General features: G+C 46.3%; 1 protein-coding gene across 9 annotated transcripts; it reads right to left on the bottom strand.

The window, feature by feature from the left end:
- Nucleotides 1-384: 384 nt before the first annotated feature.
- Nucleotides 385-22,363, bottom strand: hts (adducin 1-like protein hts). Of its 9 annotated transcripts, none has more exons than XM_019840771.2 (16): nt 17,569-17,661; nt 15,241-15,375; nt 14,870-15,056; nt 14,371-14,753; nt 13,701-14,150; nt 13,472-13,608; nt 13,245-13,362; nt 10,427-10,540; nt 10,207-10,299; nt 9,691-9,886; nt 9,337-9,474; nt 9,088-9,159; nt 8,281-8,355; nt 3,445-3,512; nt 1,549-1,678; nt 385-794 (listed from the first exon to the last, which is right to left on the bottom strand). In XM_019840771.2, the coding sequence occupies exons 1-15, from the start codon at nt 17,614-17,616 to the stop codon at nt 1,565-1,567; spliced, it is 2,328 nt and encodes a 775-aa protein (XP_019696330.1). In that variant the 5' UTR covers nt 17,617-17,661; the 3' UTR covers nt 385-794; nt 1,549-1,564. The 9 variants fall into 9 exon arrangements, with proteins under 9 accessions (XP_019696330.1, XP_019696329.1, XP_025163269.1 ...); XM_019840770.2 differs by having other exon boundaries at nt 1,549-1,693; nt 17,569-17,658; XM_025307484.1 differs by lacking the exon at nt 1,549-1,678 and having other exon boundaries at nt 17,569-17,660.
- Nucleotides 22,364-22,371: the final 8 nt, after the last annotated feature.

Raw genomic sequence — 22,371 nt, 5'->3', positions numbered from 1 at the left:
AATGACGACAACGGCGACGAGGATGAATTATAATGGTTGTGATGACGACAGCAAGAAGAATGACGGCGACGAAAGTGATTATAATGATAACGATAACGGCTAATGATGATAATAATGATGATGATGATAATGATGGTGGTGGTAATGGTGATGATGATGATGAAGAAGAATGAAGATAATAATGATGATGAAGAAGAAGGAGACAATGACGACGATAGCGGCGGCGGCGGCGGCGACGACGACGACGACGACGACGACGACGGCGGCAGCTACGACGACAACGACGACGGCGACGACGACGGCGGCAAACGGCGTCAATAACGGCGATTAAAACGACGAAGACGGCAAAATGGTGACGCCTCTCTATCTGTCTTCGTCGCAAAGTATGCATATGTAACTCTTTATTGCGTTACACACAAACGGGGTAGGAGAGGCAAAATTAAATTAGCGGATTAAATACATTAGCGCGACGCTTAACAAATTAAAAACGTAAAAACATTAACAGTACAATATAGTTTCCTTATCGTAGACGTAATGCGATGGCAGTCTTGAGTCCTGGAAAGATGCTGTGATTGTTGCTCGTTCGCTTCGATTACTCGCGTAAATCCGTTCTTCTTCTTTCTTTCTTTCGTATATGTGTGTATTTTTTTTTTCATCTTCCGGCATTCGTCTGTGCTTCGTCTGTACTCGGAATTTCGTCCTTTGTTTTAAAACCGAACTTGCTTCGATCTTGAGAGTTTAACTTGTATTTGTTCATTTTATTATTTATGATAAGCTTTTGCTTGTGGCAGTGTCTGCAAATATAGATTAGCTCAGCGTCAGTCGATGCTACATTCTCGCCTTATCGCATACGTATCGTCGGCAATTATTCGAAAATATCTTCGCTAGAATGATTTCACGCGAATGTGTGATTCTAAGTCTGAAAATATGTCCGCTCTTCGATGCATCTATCTGCATGAGATTTAGCGACAGCCCGTCTAATGTTAGAAGAAAAGGGGTGCTGCTCCTTCCTACCTTATGCCGGGATCAAGGGACTAACCATCCACGAGAGGAGTGTGTCGATTGAGAAACGATCGATCGAGCGAGCGAGCAAGTCGCCGAAGCTCTCTGTCATCGATTGGAAAAGAGACGATACACTTTCCACGATACACGAAAAAAAGAGACTGACTGGATTAACGTGACAATGAGCGAAGCAAACGCGACTTAGTCGAGGGAAAATTTCGGACTTATCAGTCAAGTTCGTTGTTCTACGTACCAGAAATTCAAGCAATCTGTGTACGTGTAAAAACAAAAAAAAACCACTCGTATCAGTAGTTGTCAAACGACAAAACGTGCAACGTAGCGACGCGTTCGATCGTGCGACCGATCTGTAGATTGTACAAGACGCTAGAGTAAGCACAACAACGCTTATGAAAATCACATTCAATAAGACACGCAAGTACAATCGTATGTGACGAGAATCTCTAAGTACTCCTCGTGGGTATACCGGTCGAGTAAACGAACAAGAGAATGAGTCACAATTTGAGCGGCGTCGCGCCGCTTACATACCTGAGCTAAGGACTACCTACGCCTCGACCGACTTCTTCTTCTCTTTCTTCTTTTTTAGGAAGGACGGCGTTCTAAGGCCCTTCTTCTTCTTCTTTTCCTTCTTTGGCGATTCCTCGCTAACGCTCACATCCTGCGACATGGAACCCTTAACACGGAAGGTCCCAACCGTAACCATAAACCTTTCTGCATGCACATGCATAGCGAGAGAGAGAGAGAGAGAGAGAGAGAGAGAGAGAGAAAGAGAAAGGAAGAGAGAGAAAGGAAGAGAGAGAGAGAGAGAGAGAGAGAGAGAGAGAGAGAGAGAGAGAGAGAGAGGAAGAGAGAGAGAGAGGAAGACAGAAAGAGAGAGAAGAGAACGCCGGATTTCTTTCGTCTAAGAATCGTTCTATCACTGATTATCTGATTATCCCATGCAAGCCGAGACAATGGAGAAGAAATTTGTAGAAGCGAATCTATGCGAAACGTCTATGCCTTGTATGAGCGCTGTGTATATATATGTGATAGTGAAATATTAATGTGTAACCAATGCAAGGCGCAAAGCGACAATTCGTTTGAATCAGACTCTGTTTCATGACGATCCTTGTGTCGCGCGTTATCATGAGAAAGTTGAGCGGACACGCATTGTCCCAGAAAATCGGAACCCCGAAATTCGGAAGCCGCATTCGGAAACCGAGAAAGTTTCTACTGAACAATATTGAGCAACTGGGAAGTAGTGCCAAAGTCCAAATTTATGTATTATAATAATTAATCGACGGTTCGTTGAGATATTTTTTCAACTTTACAATATGAAAAGATTTGTTTCAATTTATATTATAAATTTATGTTTGTATTAATTTATAACAATTAATAGTTTGTTCGGGTATTTTCTTAATTTGCAATATAAAAGTTTATATTATATAGCAAATATTACATTTATATATAAAATACTTTTTTATACTGTCTTTAGATGTATCGAATACGAGTGTTTGACTTCTTTAATAGTATGATTATGTTAATATCTCTCAGAAAAATTCTCTTTGTGTAGAATAATTTCTCGAAAAATCATAATACCGATATCCAAGTATCGAGCTAATATATCTCTCGAGAAGGAAGTATTATTCGAAAACAATACACAGATATAATAGAATCTATTTGAATACACTGTTGATGTATTTCAATAGATATTAATGCACTTATTTTATTTATTTTTATATTATTTATTTATTTATTTTTATACTCTTTGTTTCTCTATATGTGAACCATCTAATATCGAATTTGCTTCTAAGTCTGTTTCATCTGCGATTATTTTAATTTATCGTATATACTGAAGGGTTTTCCAGTTAATAAAGATTCTAAATTATTATTATTATTATTTTAATAAAATTATATATTTCGGGAGATCGCCTCAGTATTTGAATTTCGGTATCGTGATTTTTCAAGAAGTTACTCCATTTTTTTAATTTCGGCAATTTCTTTTTCCGGAATAATACATGTCCACTGAAAAGTGTCTCATTGAAAAAAGTGTTCCCAGTCTCGAATGCATTCAAAGTGTAAAAAGTGAAAATGACGTACATATGCGGAGATCAGTGCGAGTTTATTTGCTCGTTCGTCTTTATCTCTCTCGTTAAATGCAAAACACAGTTTTTCTTTCGCTTCAGCGTAATGTGCAGTTCTGTTTCTCGCTCTTGCGCCCTCGCACTTGAACTCGAAGTAAACAACGTAAAATACCGTTTTATCCATATATGCCAATATACACACAAACACAGCCGATCAAGTGTGTCTTTGTCTCAGTATTGGATTGAGATATACGCATAGGATGAAACACGTGAAAAATTAACGCGACAGTCCGGCTCCCCGCATATGGTACATGTAGTACATCGTGCGGTGATTCTTAATATTAAAGGTATTGCTACAAACCTCCTTGCTACTTTGCGAGAAAGTGCTGTGATGAGCGTCCGAGTGATCGCCATTCACGGTATTCTCTCCTAGAACATAAAGAATGCACTGTCAATTATCTTATCAATTATAATTTTGTCAGTTATAATAGACGGGAAAAATACGAATGCGTAAGGCAATAATCGTATGTTTCGCGTGATGATTAGCGAACCGAGGGATTAAAATTACTCTGAGTTTAGACAACGGTAAATCACGCGTCATTTTACACCGAGATGAAGAGAAGCGAGAGGAGAAAATAGAAGAGACGCCTTACCTTCAAACGATGATTGTAAAACTGATTCTTGGGTTTGTTATGGGAAATCAATGTCCTCAAGCAAACATCTTTAGCATCAACCATTCTCAGCTTGCAGGAAGGACGCGTCGAGAAGGTAGTGGGATAACGATGGGTATTAATGCAGGTCCGATTAAAGGTGAGTATTGAAAAATGTGAGAAGTGTTATGTGCAAACTTTTATGTCACCGAACGTGCGTCAAAACTGTGCGCGTGCAATGTAGGTACACACATTTGAGAAATATATAAGTTATAAGCATTCACACAAAGAACCAAGTTAACCTAGGTGTTAAAGAGCTATGTAAGCGTGTAACATAATAATATTATAACAATATGTTATATCGGACGAAATCTCGTTGGCCGAACTAAAGAACTAAAATATAAAATATAAACTGAGGAAACAAAAATAAACTAAAAAGAAAATTAAAACCAACATTTGTATCACGAAATCTTTGGTCTCTGATCAACGAAACTTTAACGAAAGCAAAAAGAAAAAAAAGAATAAAAAGAAAAAATAAAACTGGAAAATAATAAGTATTATGCAAATGAAACTTGTACTTTTAGGTACTTGTACTTGCGCTTATTCGGATTATAAAATTCGTCAAAATTCTCCTTTCGAGTTCAGGAGTACGCTCAGTCCTAAAAGTGAAGTCAGTTACACGGAAAACGTGCCTTGTTTGTGCGTAAATAGACGTTAAAATTATAAAGAGAAGAAAATTTGAAGAAATTAACTAACATTACAATCTAATGAGAATCTCTCAACACTTTACGCGGTATATAACAATATCACACATCTGAGAAATATAAACACCAACGCCGAGAACGTAAAACTTCTATCATCGACTGCTTAAGACGAATCAGGCGACACGCGTATGTTCAACTCGTCAACGAGGAGGCGCGTGCCATCAAATCGATTAATTAAAATACTTCCTCTCCAATTTCGCTCGGGAAGGACCGACATTTTATGGCGGTTCAATTGATCAATCGCAAAGTTTACGATACAAATCCCACGCTCCACACGGCGAATAACGCGTTCTAATTATGCGTTCAATCGCGACTTCTCCACGATGGCTTTCTCCAAGCGTATGAACTCTTTGGTGTCGTACGAATACAAGTCCAGCGGCGAGTTCCAGACGGAGTCGTAGCGTTCCTGAGGATCGCTCCTCTCGTCGTTATCGCTGTACTCGGAGATCGTGTAAGTGTCGTCGAGCGACATGACTTTCTTCACGGAATCCTCCGCGCTCTCGTCGACCAAGTGGCTTGCCAGTTGAAACGACGACGAGTCGTGAGAATCCTCCAACAAAGCGGACGTGGAACAATCGTCGACGTACTCGTACGCTACCTCGTTCGGCTCCTCCTCATTGATAGGCGTCAAACGGCTGCTGTCCAGGTCGTTGAGCTCGCGGCAATAAGAACACTGCTCGCACGTCTCGATGTCTGACCTCATCAGGACCACCTCTTCGTTGTAACTCCTCTTGTTGAGGTTCTTCACGGTCATCAGATGATCTTGGTCCATCCTGTAAGTCGTATTGCCCTCCATATCGTTGACCGGAGCATCCGGTCGCTTGTTGCCACTTCCGTCTGCGACTTTGAGAACGCGAAAGTTCAATTCCAGAGTCCTGTCGTCGGCGACAACGAGTGGCAGTCTCTTCGCCACCGTGCAAAACTCCATCACAGCGGAGGATCGGTCGCCCTGCTCGCGCGCCTCAGCTCGATCGTCGCGGCGAAAGTCCGGCGACGAGTTTCCCAAGAAGCTTTTGATCTGACAAACGTCATCATCGGCGGTTGTGCTCGTCGCCAGGACGTCGCACGACTCGCAAGATTCACCAAGAGCGCACCCATCGGTCAGTAACAAGCATTCCCGGTGGTAATTGTCGATGAGGTTGTGCACGACTTCCTTCACGATGCCCAAGTTGTAGATGGAAGAGTCTAAGTATGAGAGAATGTAAACGTTCTCGATGACCTCGGTGACGATTAACCGTGCGATCAACAAGGAGTCGTAGCGCATGGTCTCGCCGGAAGCGTTGAGATCGGCGATGATTTCATTGGTGGACTCGTTGATCCCGTTGTGGAACACCTCGCCGTCGATATCCGACAGTTCGAGAACCGTGCAGCTCGGCAGCTCGAGTATGTCGGAGCCGGAGCTCGCGGATCGCGGGTCGAGCTCGCAGCTGCCGCTGTCGCTTGACGCCTCGCGACAATCGTACGGGCAATCCGGTAACGGTTTCACGTCCACGCTCGTCGATTCCATCCATATGTAATCGCGCGACGCGTCGCTGCCGTCGCTTCTGGTCGCATCGGAGCCGTGCCAGTCCGAGCGTTCCGCCAGATCCTGCGACGTGTTGTCGTCGTTGCCGCTGTCTTCGTGGTCGACGGCTATGGACGGAGTCAGGCTGTAAATCAGACTCATATTCGTCGCGTCCAGGTTGTACTTGACGCAGGTGTCGGTGTTGGGCAGAGCGTCCAGCTCTGTTCTCGACGAAGTGATATTTGTATCCATGCTCTCGATCATCTTCACGAGATCGTCGTAATACGACTCGGGCGTGTCGGTCTCTTCTCTGTACGGACGATCGCTCTCACAGACGGGACTCCTAACCCACGATCCGGTATCTTGCGTTTTCAGCACACAGTTGTCGTTCGTCTCTTCGTCCGACGTACCTTCAACTTTACTCGCCGTGACGCCAGCGTTTTCGCGGCATTTTTCGGGAGGTGAACCGTTTAACAACTGTGAATTCTCTTCATCGTTACTATCTCGTTGAGATGGCTCGGTGCAGATGCGGAAAAGTGTTCCTTCTTTCATCGTCATCGTCATTGTTGTCGTTATCATATGTTGCTCCTGCAATTTCTTATTCGCTAAGTCGAATGTTGAATCTACAGAATCGTTGCTTTCCCCCTTACTTCCCGGAGGAGCTCCCTTTACTGTGGAAACGACCTCCTTGATCGACGATTCACAACATTCGACCTCTTCGAGAAGTCTCTCCTTTTTCTCGATTTTATTATCATCGTTTGTGCAAGATGTAGCGATGTCATGAGGACTCGGCTCGGTTTCCTTCACGTTAACAATTTCTACAGAATTCGCTTTCGCGATGTTCTTCCATTTTACCGGATACACCGCGATGTCGCTCGTACGCTCCTCGTCATTTGACTTCTTGTCCAGTCTTTCCGGACTTGTGCTCGTCTGAGATGCGTCGTACACTTCTGCAGAACGTATCTCATGCGTATCTTCGCTCGGCTCCACCGTGGAACTTCGCTCGCACACACCCTCATCGTTAGTCGCTTTCATTGTTCCTGGCAACGTGGCCGACGGCTTCACCGCGGCTTGCTGATACTCCAAGTCTTGGAAGAACTTCCGTCTTGCTTCGTACCGCGACTTGAACAACTCATCGGTCGACTGTAACTTGATACTCTGGCTGTGAGCGAGCGTTCTCGAGCGTGTGATCAGAACAGGTTTCTTTCGCTCAGCGGTAGTCGTGATTCGAACGTTCTCCAGGTGAAGACGATCGTAAAGAGGCTCAGAGAGCCGTCGGTCGGCACGGTACATTAGCACACGCTCGCTGCTCGCGCTGCTGTAACTGCTGGATAGTTCGCAATCTGCAAACATTATGTCCAAAAATATCTCAGGCTAAGATTTCGATAAACGACGGATCGGTGGCCGTCCGTTTCGTTCTTGGTAGAAACGAAGAACGCTCACGATCTCCCGGATACACTCCGCCGTTCGCGCTCGAGTCTTCTTCGTCGCTTACGCTGCTTACTCGAAATAGAGGTGACTCTTAGCGCGCTTCAGCTACCGCTAGCCGAAGCGCTGATACCTTGCCGTTGTGCCTCGCTCTCTTTGAATTTGAAAACGCTAGAAACACGTCGTTACACGCGCGAATGCTGCTCTTTTTCTATCTTTTATGCCGGGCGGAACTGTTACTCACCGTCGTTATTATTATCGCGACGACTAAAGCAAAACATAAGACAAAAGTATATCAGCGCAATAGTCACGGCAAGACTTGAAACAATGAGACAGATAATAAACAGCATCATGGGCGCAAGCTTGTGTTATATTGTGTTATCATATTCGTTTCGATTTTTCTTTTAGTTGAAAAGTGCGCAACAGACAATGCAAAAGCACGCTATAGTTGATGTAGAAATGCGTGAAAGGCTCTCGAGGATCTTTTTATCACGGCGCAGAACGAAAAAGCGGGGCGAGAAGAATGTTTTCGCACAATCAGTTACTGCTGCAAGCATGTACGATCGTTGTTATTTCGAGTGGCGAAAGGAGACGAGTAAGCTTTCGTGGTGGGTTCCGCTGGACATACGCAGGCAAAAGCGACGACGAGTTTCGATACGCTTGTGCGTGCGTATCTCTGGCGATAAGATCAAAATGAGGAATGCGATATGAGCAATTAGTACAGCTACAGTTGCGGACGGAGAGCGTATCCCATACAGGAAGAAGTGCAACCGGATTAGACGCATCGCACGACAAGATGTGACGTGTACACGAAGATCTCTGTGAAGATTTACCACATGGTGGTCACTCACCTCCTTTGTAATCGCCCTGTCGCTCGATCGTTCTGCTGCGCATCTCGTTGAGGTACTCTGCAGTAGCATCATTCACTGTGCATCAGAAATAAATATGTGTACGGTTCACACCCGTCCGCCAATTCGACGTTTCTCGTGAGAGAACCAACCGTTGTCAACGTGATCATTTTATGCTACGCACTCTGTGTGTGTGTGTGTGTGTGTGTGTATGTGTGTGATCGTTTCGATTTCTGATTGAATTTATACCGAGACGGATATATCGACGGACTTGGTAACTTGAGACACGCGATATATTCCGATCGTTATTAATATGCGACGTAGCGATATATTAACGATATGGTGCGACGGATTAAGAAGCCTCTCGACATCGTGAAAAATGCTACCGACCGATTGCGGCGTGTAACATACACTCACGAACATGTACACTCACCTGTTTGTAGACAGACGCAAGTGAAATTTGCATTTCGTCGACTCTACCGAGCGTTTGCGTAGTTGAGACAAATAAATACCGATTAACGTGTGCGTAATATTGTCGGGATGCATCTTTGTGTGCGATGCGGTTGTTATATATCCACATGTACACACAAACGTGCTGTCTGTTCTGCTCTAATAACGTGCGGAAAATTTGTTGCGCAGGCAGAGACGAAAGAGTATCATGCGAATCAGTTGCAAACAAGGAGTCATGCAAGAATCGGAATTGAACCAACGGAATTGAACGTGATTACTCATCAACCGTTCGCACTGACTGACTGACTGACGAAAGGTGCGACGTCTATTCGGAACGAAATGGTGAGAAAAAGGACTTACCGTCGCTCAACACGACTTCGGGTTGACTCGGCGCAGGCACTTGTTTCGTTTCTATTCGCAATACTCGGGGTTCTGTAGCAAAGGAGTACGCGAGTGTTGGTTAATAACGTAGAAAATAAAAATCCATCGCTATATACTAGGTAGGTAGTGTACATGGTGTGTATGGTACATGGAGAAATCCAGAAGCCCTCCTCATAAATTTTCATCAAATATTAAATTAAAAATTAAAATTAAATACATTGGATTTACCGTCTCTACTCTCCTCCTCCGTTTCCGAAGTAACAGAAACCGGTGATTGAATAGGACTCTTGGCAGTGCTGGATTCATGCGTCGCGCGACTGATGTTAAAGGACGACAAGGCCTCGGATTCTGACTGTGATTCATCGTCTAATTACAAAATAAACAAGGTAATATTAATGGTTTCGTGGTGAAGAGAGAGAGTCTGCCGAGCGTTCAAGTGAACATGTAATTTCAAGGTATGGGAAACGAATACACAGATGCATGCAGATACACAGAGAAATACCGAATGGGAGACTCACTAGAAATACTGGATAAAGAAAAAAAAAAAAAAAAAGAAACGAAACATCGACGAATCGCACTCACAAGGATCTCCCTTCTGTTTGCGTTCGATCTCTCTCTTATACTGATCCAATTCTTGATCCGTGACGGCGTCGAAGGGATTTTTGGCATAGGGTGTCTTGTATACCATCGCATTGTGTTGGAAACCACGTTGTATAATACCTTTGCTAGCAGCTCCCACTAAGACTACTTGCTCTCCAGTACCACTAATCGTCGCGTCCTTGTAAGCAACGAACGAATATGTGAACGATGATATCTTAACACGTGTTTGCCTTTCAGAAATTTGTATGGAGATAATCGGGAAGACGCTACCGTAGATGTTGCAAATTTCATGTTGCCTCCTACGTTTCAGCAATAATTAATTAAATTTAGCAATTATTATTTATCACTACTTGAAGAGTTACACTCTGTCTGCTGATTATTTGCTGAATGTAAAGTGCTTAATGTGGCGAGTCGCTAATCGATACTTAATTTAATCTCTAATTAATGCCTGATTGATACTAATCGATATTTAAAAATACAACGATTAAGTTAATATACCTGCATTTTCTTAGCTTCTTCCCATGAGACACCCTCTAATATGTGAGACTGAGGACCAGCTGATATCTTGTCTGCTCGCCGGTAATCTTTAATCTATTAGGGAAACAAAAGTGTATCGAACTTGTATGTTTTCATTTAAGTAAACCGAGCAATATAAAGGAAACGAGATAGAAGCAAAAAAAGGTGATACGCATGTAGTTAGCGATACATCTGTGCTTACCTGCTGCTGTATTTGTTTGAACTCCTTTGGGTTGGTATTTTTCGGTACAAACTGTAGAGCACCGTCTATCTTCACCGGCGTGCTGCTATGGGTAGGAGATCCGTCAGACACCCACTGCACACAAAACCAGAACATTAGTTGATTCTCTCTCTCTCTTTCTATCTCACTCTCTCTCTTTCTCTTGAATCGTTCTAATAAGATTATGTTAACGTAAGATAAGACTGACTCTTGCATGCTATGTGTGCCTGCTGCGTACTTGTCTCCTCTAGCAGATTGCTTCAGAATGATTGAACATAATTGGGAAATATACGACAGAAAGTTCAACGCTCCCGTTACAGACAATGTTGTGGACAAATGTACATGTGATTCAACAGTACGATAATATCGATGGTAATCTGCACGTGTAAGGAATCTAACATTTAGTTTTCTTCAGAAATTAAACAATATTCATGGGACACATAGGGCCACTTGCTCTGGTTTTGTAAATGCAGTGGGACGTGTGACCAGGCCAGCGAGATCTTGATGGTGAGATCAGGCACACATTCATACAGAGTCGTAGAGATATATTGAAATATATTTTGCACGACTTAATTACATACGTATTGTAGCAAAAAATGGCAAAATGCGTGGAAAATAAGTATCCGTTAAAATTGTATGTAATGCTACTAGACATTATTTCATTTTCATCTTATATACTACTGGAATTGGAAATTTAGACCGAGACTATCATATCAGATTGCTTCATCCAGATTGTACGACGATATTATTCTTGACGAAAGTTAAATCTGTGTGCGAACAAGATAGATGGAGAAAATCTCAGTAGTAGTTATAACGTTAATAGATATTTTACAGACGACAACATACGAGTACACACAACTCCACAACGCTATTGAAGCGCCAAGTTTATCACAGCGCAATATCTCTACGCTGCATACTTGAAACGTTGTTAAAAAGTTTCATCCAAGTTAATAATCATCCTCTTTAAACAGTACGTATAACTTTATTTAAACATCAAGAGGCTACAGAAGAACAGTCGTTAATATCTTATATGTAAACGTACGCACTAACGATTGACTGGAATTCAACGTGGTAATGCCTGGTATGTGTATAGAAATGTGTTAACCACCTTCGTTCTGCATTTTCATTAGTTTCACTCCTAACAAGAGTGTTTTTCCACTCGGTAAGCACATCTACTAAGCATTCCTCTGCGTTTTATGAAGATGAATGGTTTCGTCAGTCAGAAACTTCGTTGGAATAGAAACAGGCGTACAACGAAGAGTTTAGGTGTTGCATTGCCAGCCCATAAAATACTCTTTAATCGTTAACAGATTAAAGTGAAATATCATTTGATATTATCTGTCATTTCGTAAAAAATTTCAACGTGTTTTAATTCCGTTTAATTTGATATATCGGTTGAGAGGAATCACCGATAACAGCACGTTTTGGTCAATACATTTCATAACGCGAGATATTTATTATTAGCGCACAATGCCTGTCAATGAATATTTGTGCGATATTTCTTATGAATCGTTTCTTTTTGTTAATATAATGTTAATAATTGACCAATGCCTATATACATGTACATATATATATATATATATGTATTTAAATATATGCGCGCATGCACACATGTATACACACGTTGGTCATAACATAGTTTAAAGTAATTGTAACTTCTGCTTTGATTTACGAAACTCTCTCTCGATCGGTCCTTATATTATTATATATCATATGTATTAGAGTAAGCAATTTGCAGAGTAATATCGATCAAGCTCTGTGATATAACAAGAATTACGCTTAATAGGAAATATCTGTACTTTCAAAAAGTTATGTCGCTATAGTGCGAAATATATATACGTCAGTATACTATAACCAGCATTAATATCTAATACGTTGTTTTCTCAATGAAAGATGACTGTTCTGATTAAAAAAAAGGAAAAAAAAATGTATAATATAAAATCGTCGTTTTTAACGTGTATTAGCAATGAATTCGGAGCTAATAGCATGAGTTGGAATGCACCGAATTCGTATACGCAATCGTGATCAATTAGCATGACGTATGTACTTATCTCTCTGCTCTGTATACTCGTTAATAAAAAACCAAGCTGATAAAAAACGTGATAAAAGCGAGTCAGATTACGTAATTAGCGTGATAAGGCTGCAACTGTCTATGGTCTATTGCTTGAAAATGAGATAACCAGTGCCAAGTAATATGTATGTCGCATAGCGTACGAGAATATACTATCTATTTACGGCCGTATAAATATGCGTGTCGTCGTTCTTCATCTCATCGTCAGAAATATCTTTTCAGTATCTTTCTCGGCAAAATAAAATCGTTCATCGGTAAATAATAAAGATTAAAAAGAGGAAAAATTGAATTTTGTCATGTAATTTGTAAAAGTCAATGTTCATGTGTGTATAGCTGAAGCTATACTAGGCACATTGTACTAACGTCAAATGATGAAACGTACTGAGTTCAAATAAAAAAAGAAAAAATTAAAATGCGTCTGAATTTGCATATTATGTATGTACCATTGATCAGTATAACTTTACCATGTCTGATAAGCACAGTATCGACATACGGCAAATATTTAGTTCAAATCAACATCTAATTTTATATAAAGCCTTTCCGTCTCGGTTGTTACGCAATTCGTAGTCCGACTAGCGGCCACAATACGCGATTACAATAAAATGTCAAATAAGAAATATATTAAATAGGCTTGCTTATACATGTATATATTAAATTTAGCGCAAAATTGCGCGGAATGAGTATTGGGGGTAATTAGTCGTTCTTATTCTCAAAAGTAATGACTTCTACCTTGGTGATCTTTTTAGGATCGGGTGTTCCAGTTTCCAGGATCTCGACCTTTTGGTAAACATTTGGCGAATTTAACCAACGGGATCTGTCAGTGCCTTTACGTCCGCCTTTCCACAGCCTGCTCGAAAAAAAGGAAAGAAATTGGCTGAGCGTGCGATGTTAGCTACTTTGGTGGTGTTGAAACAAACATACGAGCGAGTTGAAAGAGAAAGAAAGCAGAAACTTACCCTTGCTTGTACAATTCTTCCTCTTCGAGCAGATATCCCAAAGACGACACAGCAGGGGGTACTTCAACATCGTTTCGCGGTCTTGGCGGCTCTCCCTTTATAAGAGGATTTCTATATATGTAGCCCGTACGGAATCCCTAAAAAATACAACGAAAGAAGAAAGGTATTACATTTTCAATGAATGTTACAGTAACGGTGGTGCGATCGTGATCCTCTAGATTGAACTTACAGCATTATCGAGCATTCTCATGAGAGCCTCAAACTCCGCACCGCCAATTCTCCAGCGTTTCTCCAGTTTTTCAGCGAGAGCGGACGATTCCACCGCTGTGCTTTGCTGCTGAGGACTTGGTGGCTTCCTCGAGGCTTCGAATATAGCTTTCTTCGATTCCTCGCTGATAAGGTTTAGATTGTCTACGCCCGCGGGCATTAACTTCAGTTGCGTCTCGCATGCAACTACGGTATTGTAAACGTTAAAGAACGCCTCTTCCACTGTTTCTCCGCAGCAAAGAGCACCGCGATTCGTCAGAAGCATAACCTTATTGACCGGTCCGAGGTTACGAGCGATCTTCTCGCGTTCTTCTGGCTCGACCGAACCTCCTATGTACTGATGGCTGCTCACTTCGCCTATCACTATGCTCTCCTGACCGATCGGTAGTAATCCGCATTTCAAGGAGGAGATCTACGCATGAAAAGAATGCGCATCAGCAATCACGATTCTTTCTTCGCATAAAGTGAACAAGTTTTAAGCCATTAATCGTCATTAAAAAGACTTTGCGTGATTAATCACTTCAACGGATTAGTGATAAAAGATACTAATGCGTCCGTAAAGAAAAAATCGATACACGAGAGATGGACGTTATCGGAAAACAAAGGAAACGAGTGACGAAACGTTTACTCACAGCGGTTACGGACGGAGTAGTAATATGAATAATGCACTTGATGTCAGGCCTGGCAGCGTGTATCGTCGAGTGCAATTGAAAACCCGTGATGTGTACGCCGAAGTTGGTCGTTCCTTGTTCGACAACCGCGCCTTGCATGTCCACCTTGATCAAACTCGAAGCGGTGACCTCGTGATAGAGCAGCCCGTAAGGATTCACCAAAAAGTGCTCCTGATCCTGGTTGAGACGAGCGGTGATTTGTCCGCCGACACCTTGAGTCCATCCGTACAGATCGAGCAATCTGAATACCGCCGCCAATTTGCATCGCAGCAACTTTTCACCCTTGGCGTATCCCATGCTTTCTACGCCGCGAATATCGTTGATGGGCAAGACGCAATTTGAATCTGTGAATCCGGAAAGAAAAGAATCGTGAGACATGCGTACATGAAGAAGCTAGGAAAAGGAAAAAAAAAAAAAGAAATATTCCCAAAGTAAATCCAACATAATAGAGGCGACTAACTTTTGAACACATTGCCGTTGAATCGAGCTCCTTGTGCACCCATCATGTCGGAGATCTGTTGCAGAAGACCGGAGGGTCCAGCACCGTCCTTCATCTGTGTCTCAATTATGCGTTCCAGTTCTTCTCGGAAGATTCGTGAATTCATCATCATCTCGACCCTCTTTCTCCTCTCCATCTCTCTCATGTCCTACGGATCAGTTCCTTTTATTTAACAAGCTTGCATTTTCATTTGTCTGCATCCAAAATGTCCCGTGAGAATTGCCAAAGTTTCAACAGATTGTCATCGAATACTGATTGATTTTTATGATCAGAGGCACGGCGAGGCTGTTCGGTATCTACAAGAGTACCGGGAGAACTGCACGGGAACTTACCGCATCGATATCGGCGGGTCTCATCTTGCTTTTTTCCTCTTCCGTTAAACCGTCCACCGCTCCGTTCGTATGTGGCTCACTCAATGCTTGTTGGCTCGGGTCTGCCATTTTCGAGCCTCGTACAAGTACCGGCAACTGCAACGCATCAGTGAAAAAGAATGTAGACTCGGCGAAGATGCGACCACAAAAAAAATTTTGTTTTTTTTTCAGACAACGAAAGGCGAACGATCGACGCGACAGACGCGCGGCGGCGAGCGAATACGCGTCGGCCGCACCGTCGTTTTGATATACGCGAAAGCGACATTTACGCTCGTTTCCCCCGAATCCGACGCTCGGTACGGGTACCTTAGCCGGTGCGCGATCAATAAAGTTGCAGAGCCCTACCAGGAATCATGTGCGTGTAGGCGAAAGCCTACGTATATACGCGCGACGCAACATTCTTTTTTCGCTTAATCGCGAGTAATTCGGCAGCAGCTCGCCCGCGCGTTCGCTCGCGTTTCCGCGCGTAATTAAGCCGCTTATCGGCTGCCGTTATTCATAGGAAAATGGGGCGAGCGAGCTATATAGGCGACTATTGCTTGTTTAACGTTCGCACTCGGATCTGTGTCACCGGTCGTTCACCGCTCGGCTTTCCTTACGCCAAGTACCGGTGCATCGGACACGCAACGCGTACTCACAACGGCCGCACACCACACACACACACACACACACATACACACACGCGCTATATCCTTATTCTATGGCGTCGCTTTTCACCTTTTCACGATGCGCTTCCCTCGCGCAATATCATCGGCCTACGTTAAATACTGCAGCGAACAATATATTACGGAACAATTGCAAGTGCTCGCAACGGCAGCAATTAATAGCAACGTGTTCTCGTCGCAGACGCGCTATTTTGTTCTTTTTTCTTCGCCGGCTCGGAGTAAAGATACGACAATCGTCCGGCCGGCCAACCATCTAATCAACAAGTCGCCCGCCGACGAGATCAATTTCAGCTCGATTAACGAGTCTGACTTAAGTTTCCGACTATTACAGCGGTGTTGCAAAAGAGCCGCGTGCGCGCGCGCGTCATTTCCGGTGCGATACGCGCGGAAAGAGGCGGACAAATAACTATATGGAATTACGCGGTGTAAAATCCAATTCTTTCCGCTCGGTGTGCCTTTATGTTTCTTCTTTTGTGTACGCTCTCGTATTGTGCGTCCCATTTTCGTCAAGATATTGTCGCTCTAAATCAATACCCCGCCGGGGTATCTTTAAACGGCCGCAATTGGAGCACTGCTGCTAATTAAAGAAATACCTATGGAAGTCGACTTCTTCGCGAAAATCAATTTAGCGCACTCAGACTTGAGATTCGAAAAGAAGACGATAAAATACGACTTTTTTCTACTCTTGGCATCTTCGTGAAGTTTTTCAGTTACGGAGAACTGAAACCAGCGGGGAGACTCAAAAATCCTCCGCGAGGGGGGGATCAGAGGGGACTGGGGGTACTATTTGTTTCCGCCAGCAACTTCAGAGCAATTCGGAGCAGATCCCCCGTGAGAAGGCGCTCCTGAAGCCGCTCTCGCGAATCAGCGGCGAATTCTTGCGTGAAAATCTCACATATTTCTCGCGGCGAATCAGCGACAAAAATACGTCTCTCTGTGCGAGTACGCGCAAACAATTTGCGCCTAATACGCGAAAATACGCGGCGGGCGTGTCGCCGTTTGAAATGTTGCCAGGCGTTGGAACACGCGCGACGACAACTCGCTCTCGTCGTGCCGGCGAATCCGAGGCGATACACTTTCGATACACGCGAATTGCCAAGCAGCCCGGAAACGCGTCGCGGTGCGCGACGAAAGGCACGAAGAGTCGCGCGAATGTCGCCCCCGGCGCGAATTGACGGTAATTAACGTTAAAGGGTTGGGCAGATATTCGGCGCAAGTGGCTTCGTTTAAGTCCCTCGCGTACAGCGCGTCGTCGTCATTCTCTCCTCTCCTCTCTCCTCTCCCGGCGTCGTTGACGTCGCGATAACGCATGCCGGTGCTCAATAATTCCGCTCTTGTCAAACAAACGGCAATACCGGAGGGTCCTTGAGCGCGATGCACGGCGCGGCGGAAAGATAGAGGAGGATGTTACGTTACGGGCACATTGTACGCAGGAACAACGAATGCTCGACCACAATGATTTTTCGAGCAGACGAAGGACGAAGGACGCGTGTCTCGTGTGTATGTGTGTGTGTGTGAGAGAGAGAGAGAGAGAGAGAGAGAGAGAGAGAAAGAGCACGCGTTCGTCGATCAGTCTCGTAGCCGAACGCGCGAGAGATATTCCGCAGTATGGGTAGTCACGCACACAATGCTCGCTGTGTTGTTCCTTCAAGTCGCAGAGCGATACTCCCATCTTCGCGCGAGAGTCGCCCGGAGACGCTCTCTCGTTCGTGAGGAGCGCTTATCGCGACGATAACGAGAGGAGACGCGAGCCGCTCCGCAAACTCAATGAAAGCGATCGCGCGCCGGCGACGACGACGATGACGATGACGACGTTCGTTACGCTCGCTGGCTCCTCGAGAGTCCCTCGAGCTCTTGCGAGTGTTCGCGGAGCCCTCGTCTTAAAATAGAGAGGGATCAGGGACGGACGGAGACGGAGTCAGATATTCGCGCATCCTTCCAGGGAACGATTTCGTTTCTTCTTCGTATGGCCGGCTGGTTCTCGGGAATATCGCGCGATCGAAGTACGCCCTGTAATTCGCTTACGCGCGTCTCTCGCGGGGAGGGAAGGGGGGAGGGGGAGAGGCGACGCCGGGAAACAAAGGAGCGGCCGAAGAGTAGTAACCGTGACTCGCGGAATCACGGAGACTTTTTCGGGGGATTATCGCGTCTCGGTCCTCGCGCCGCGAGATTTATGTCCGTCAAGATCGAAGACGAAGGCGCGAAGTAAGCAGGAAACTATGAGAATCAGGGTCAGGGTATTCCTCCTCTTTGTCTCTCTCCTTGGTCGCTAGAGCCGCCGACGATCAACGCGACCTACTTCCACCGGAGCGGCCGACGACGACGAGATTTTTAAAAGATCCGCCGCGCGGGGGCGAAGATGTTTCTTCACTGAACTCCTTCCCTTTCATGCGACGTCCGTGGAAAATATAAATTCATGCGCTCTTCGCGCGAAATTCGAGACGGTCACTCTTGACCGCCCGGCAGCTCTGATGTCAAAGCGCATCGCTCCCGGCGAAACCTCAGGAACAATAGCGAGCGTTGTGAGGTCTCAGGAAGTGACATTATGCGCGCACGGAGAGAACAAAATCTGCTTGAATTCACGCGACGATGAACGGGAAGCGGCAGAGAGAAAGAAAGAAAATACACGTTTCGGTCGGAGGAGACAAAAAGGCGCCGCGCTCGGTTCTTGCTCGTACTGTCGCGCGTACTTTCTCCTCTCTGTCCATGTAACACGCCCCGTGTTTCCCGTCGATGTTGTCGAGCGAGTTATCACGCGAGTTTATTTACAAATAATGCGCCACCGAGCGAGACCTCTCCCCGTACGGGGAGGATCACGGCTGAATATTCGGTATCGATTCAACAGCGCCCGCTATCAGTTTCACAGCGCGTCTCTCTCTCTCTCTCTCTCTCTCTCTCTCTCTCTCTCTAATCCTCTCCGATTTGTACTCAATGGCGCGACCATTGTGGGCGACAGGAGAGTCCGTCCGGCGAAGAAAGAAAGAACGAAGTTTAAAACACGGACACGGTGCGTCGCGCCGCGCTGCGGCACCGTTATTACGCGAGCTCGTGCGATATCAATGATGATGATGGGAGCCCCCTTACGCAACGTAGCCCGCAGCTAGCGGAATCGTCGCGCACACGTGCTCACGTCTCCTGCGTGTGGATCGCATCTCTGTTTGTGCCACGGCCGTGGCCGAAAGAAACACACACGGACTTCTTTCTCTGTCTTTCCCCCCTCCTCCTCCCTCTCTCTCTCGTTAGTGTTTTTATTTTCATTGACCGCTCTCAGCCATGAGCGAGAGAGAGAGAGAGAGAAAGAGAGAGAAAGAGAGAGATCCCATGAGTTTCTGGGCGTCGACTCGTTTTTACATGCGACGACTCAGAGTCAGTCCACCACTCGTATTTTCAGCTATGATTCACATCAAAGCGCGCGATATCGATATCGCGCTCGTCCGCTCCTTGCCGAGAGAAAGGCGGACGCGAGATCGTGTGTGAGAAGGACCGATCTCGACTCGCTCCGCATCGGCCCGATCGGGTGACTTCTTTAATTAATTAAATCTGAAGAGCGTTGTCCCGACTGACGCCGAGTCGGCCGATCGTCTTCTCTCTTCTTTTTTTTCCAACACTGATTTCTGTATCGCAGACACAAGTATTGACACTGATTAAAGCGCGTATCGTGCGGCTCTGCTATTTGCACTGTCGATAAATAACAGGCGCGATGTAATAACGCCCCGACGATAATAGAGAGTTTTCCAAACGATTAATTTATATATGTATTATTATGTGCGTGTGTGTGTGTGTGTGTGTGTGTGCATGCGCGCGAGCTTATTGAACATCCCGATTGCGAGTCGACCACTACGCGCGAACAACAAGCGCGTCGTTTCGAAATATTTTCCGCTTTAAACGCTTACGTCATACACACGCGAAAACGATCTCACGTTAGCGCGGATTATCGTTGGTCGGGCGACCGGCGAACGGCAAACGGCGAACGGCGACAGACACTTAACGCAATGACGTCATGGTTAATCACAGATTATGCTCGTCACGGCGGGCGAGCAACGCAGAGCGCCGTCAATTACAGCAGAGGAAGAGAGAGACCACGAGAGAGTAACGATGACAAAAATGAAACAGCGAAAGAGACAATTGATCGTCAATTACAAAAGAATACACACACACACACACACACATGCGCGCGCGCACACATAGCGACAGTGTGTGCACATTCGCACCGAGAGAATCGCTCATCAGGCGTATTTTTGTATCTCACACACGTTCGTCCGCGTTTCACGGCTCTCTCACAACGAGATGTGTACCGTGCCGTTAATGTCCCGAGTTTCTCCGGGGCTGCGCTGAGGAAACCCGACGTTCCCACAATCGTCCGGTAAAAATGACCCGTGATCTCGTGTACATTCTAAGATCTACCAATAGGTCTCATTCTCTTCGGCAGCAAGTAGGTTGCAGCATTTTTCCGTCCGAGTGAAACGAGCGCATGAATTAGCGTCGAGGGGAGAAGAAACGAGGTTTCAGTGCAGTAGCAGCAGCAGCAGTAATTCGGCTAAAAGGCCTTTTCAGCGCCGCACTGGAACGTCGTTTCTTTCTTCTCAACGTTCTAGCGTACATATCCGTTTCAGCGTAACGGCAAAAGGCTTCCGCCAAATAGAGCAAACCCGATGACATCCATCTTCCAAAAGTCGACCGGCCGACCGTTGTGTTCTGCGAACGAGCCGGCCGGATCACGAGAGCAAACGCGCGCGCACACACAGGGTGTCTCCTAATGAGCGGACGTAGTAACCGGGAAGAGCGGGTGTCTCCGTGTATCGTCAGCAATTGTGCTCGTGTGTTCGCCTCCGCGGGGAATGATGCAAGTGATATCTCTCGCCTGCGACTCTCGAATACGAGAGCGGTTGTTGATCATTGCGTTGACCTTTACGAGGAGGTGCTGGTCGCATCGACTCTGAGATCGAGAGAGATTAATCGACGGTGTCCCTATTTCGCAGCGCGTTTCGGGTTCTACCCGTTCAGCCTTACGCTGGAATGTAGAAACGGAGAGAAATCAGCCTTGCTGATACACACGCAACGTATCAGCACGGATCTGTCGCTTCGAGTTGACCGACCGATCGACCGACCGACCGACCGACCGACGGACTCCAAACGGCGGATCTACGTGCGTCACTACTAACAAGTATACATAATTAGCCGAGCGGAACGTTCAACTCGAACGTTGATCGATGGGTCGTCACCCATCATCGCTCGTGGCGGCAAGTCCGACGTACAGACACGGGAGCTCCGTCGGCCGATGGTGAGCTGCTAGCCCTGGCGGCCTCGCCAGGACCAGGACGATGCAAATGGCGACATTTCAGGGGAGAGGGGGGAGGGGGCAAATTTAGATTTCAATCGGTCGCGATCGCGACCGCGGACACGGTGGCTTCGTCGCAGAGCCCGCGCGTCAATGACGGGCGACGAGAGTCGCCTCCGCCGCTGCTGTCGACCGGGTCGAAACCGCACGCGGCGGACTTGACGCGTCCGTCGAGGTGCTAACGCATCCGTCGCCGTCGAATCTTATCGGCCCGACACACCCCTCGCGCTACGTCATTCACACACATATAATCTAGTCGGGCGCGAACGGCCGACGACGAGCGTAGCGAGTACAGCTACGCGCAGCGAAGGAAGTCGCACCCGCGAGGAGGGCGCGACTCGCGGAGAGCTCGGCCGGCCGAGGTAGCCGTCGCAGCCGTGGTCGTGTGTCGTCGTCGATGACGGCCACGGCGGCGGCGGCGGCGGCTATCGGTCTCGTCGACGGTGACTTACCTACAAAGGAATCGCCAGCCGCCGCCTTCTTGTCCCCGAGCGAGAGAGAGAGATATGCCCCGTGCGCCCGTTTCACCAACCGTACGACACACAGCTCCGTCCGTATCACACACCGCGCGCGCGGCTGTTCCGTTCGATGAACAGCTTCCCCGCCTCCGCCTCCCCGCCTCCACCGCCACTGCCGCCGCCTCTGCGTCTCTGCCTCCGCTCCGAGCCGCCGCCGCCGTCGCCGCCGACGAAGCTTCGGACGAAGCGAGCTGCCGTCTAAGATTCTTCTTATCGCAGGCGCATCGATAAACGGCCGTGGCCGAAAGGGGCACGCGCACGCTCGCGATTAACAGCGTCCGGGCAAGCCAGCTCGAAGAAGCCGAGCGAGCCGACGAGACCGCGTTCCTTACGCGCGGGCCTCTCCGGCTGCCGCGGGAAATCGCATAGCTGGAGCAGTTCCGCGCCGGAATAGATCGCGCTGAGGATCGCTCTCTCGCCTGTCCACCGATCGCAGCCGTCTATACAGCCGCGAGTCGCTGCTTACTATGAATCGCCGAGGACCGGAGTTACCGGGTAAACGCCGCGTGCGCGCGCACACGCTACCTCGAACCGTCGCGACGAGATCCCGCGCGCTAGATGGCCGTTGCAC

Source organism: Harpegnathos saltator, unplaced genomic scaffold, assembly GCF_003227715.2.
Source record: "Harpegnathos saltator strain DR-91 unplaced genomic scaffold, Hsal_v8.6 scaffold89, whole genome shotgun sequence".
In the NCBI taxonomy this organism is placed as follows: domain Eukaryota; kingdom Metazoa; phylum Arthropoda; class Insecta; order Hymenoptera; family Formicidae; genus Harpegnathos; species Harpegnathos saltator.
This window is presented reverse-complemented; position numbering and strand designations above follow the sequence as displayed.

Coding starts and splice junctions, on each gene's coding strand:
- hts (XM_011138980.3), bottom strand. CDS start 17,616: ATGGGAGTATCGCTCTGCGACTTGAAGGAACAACACAGCGAGCATTGT. Junction 15,376..17,568: donor AACAACACAGCGAGCATTGT/GTGCGTGACTAC, acceptor GATGCGTTGCAG/TTGCCGGTACTTGTACGAGG. Junction 9,475..9,690: donor CAAACAGAAGGGAGATCCTT/GTGAGTGCGATT, acceptor TTTTGTAATTAG/ACGATGAATCACAGTCAGAA.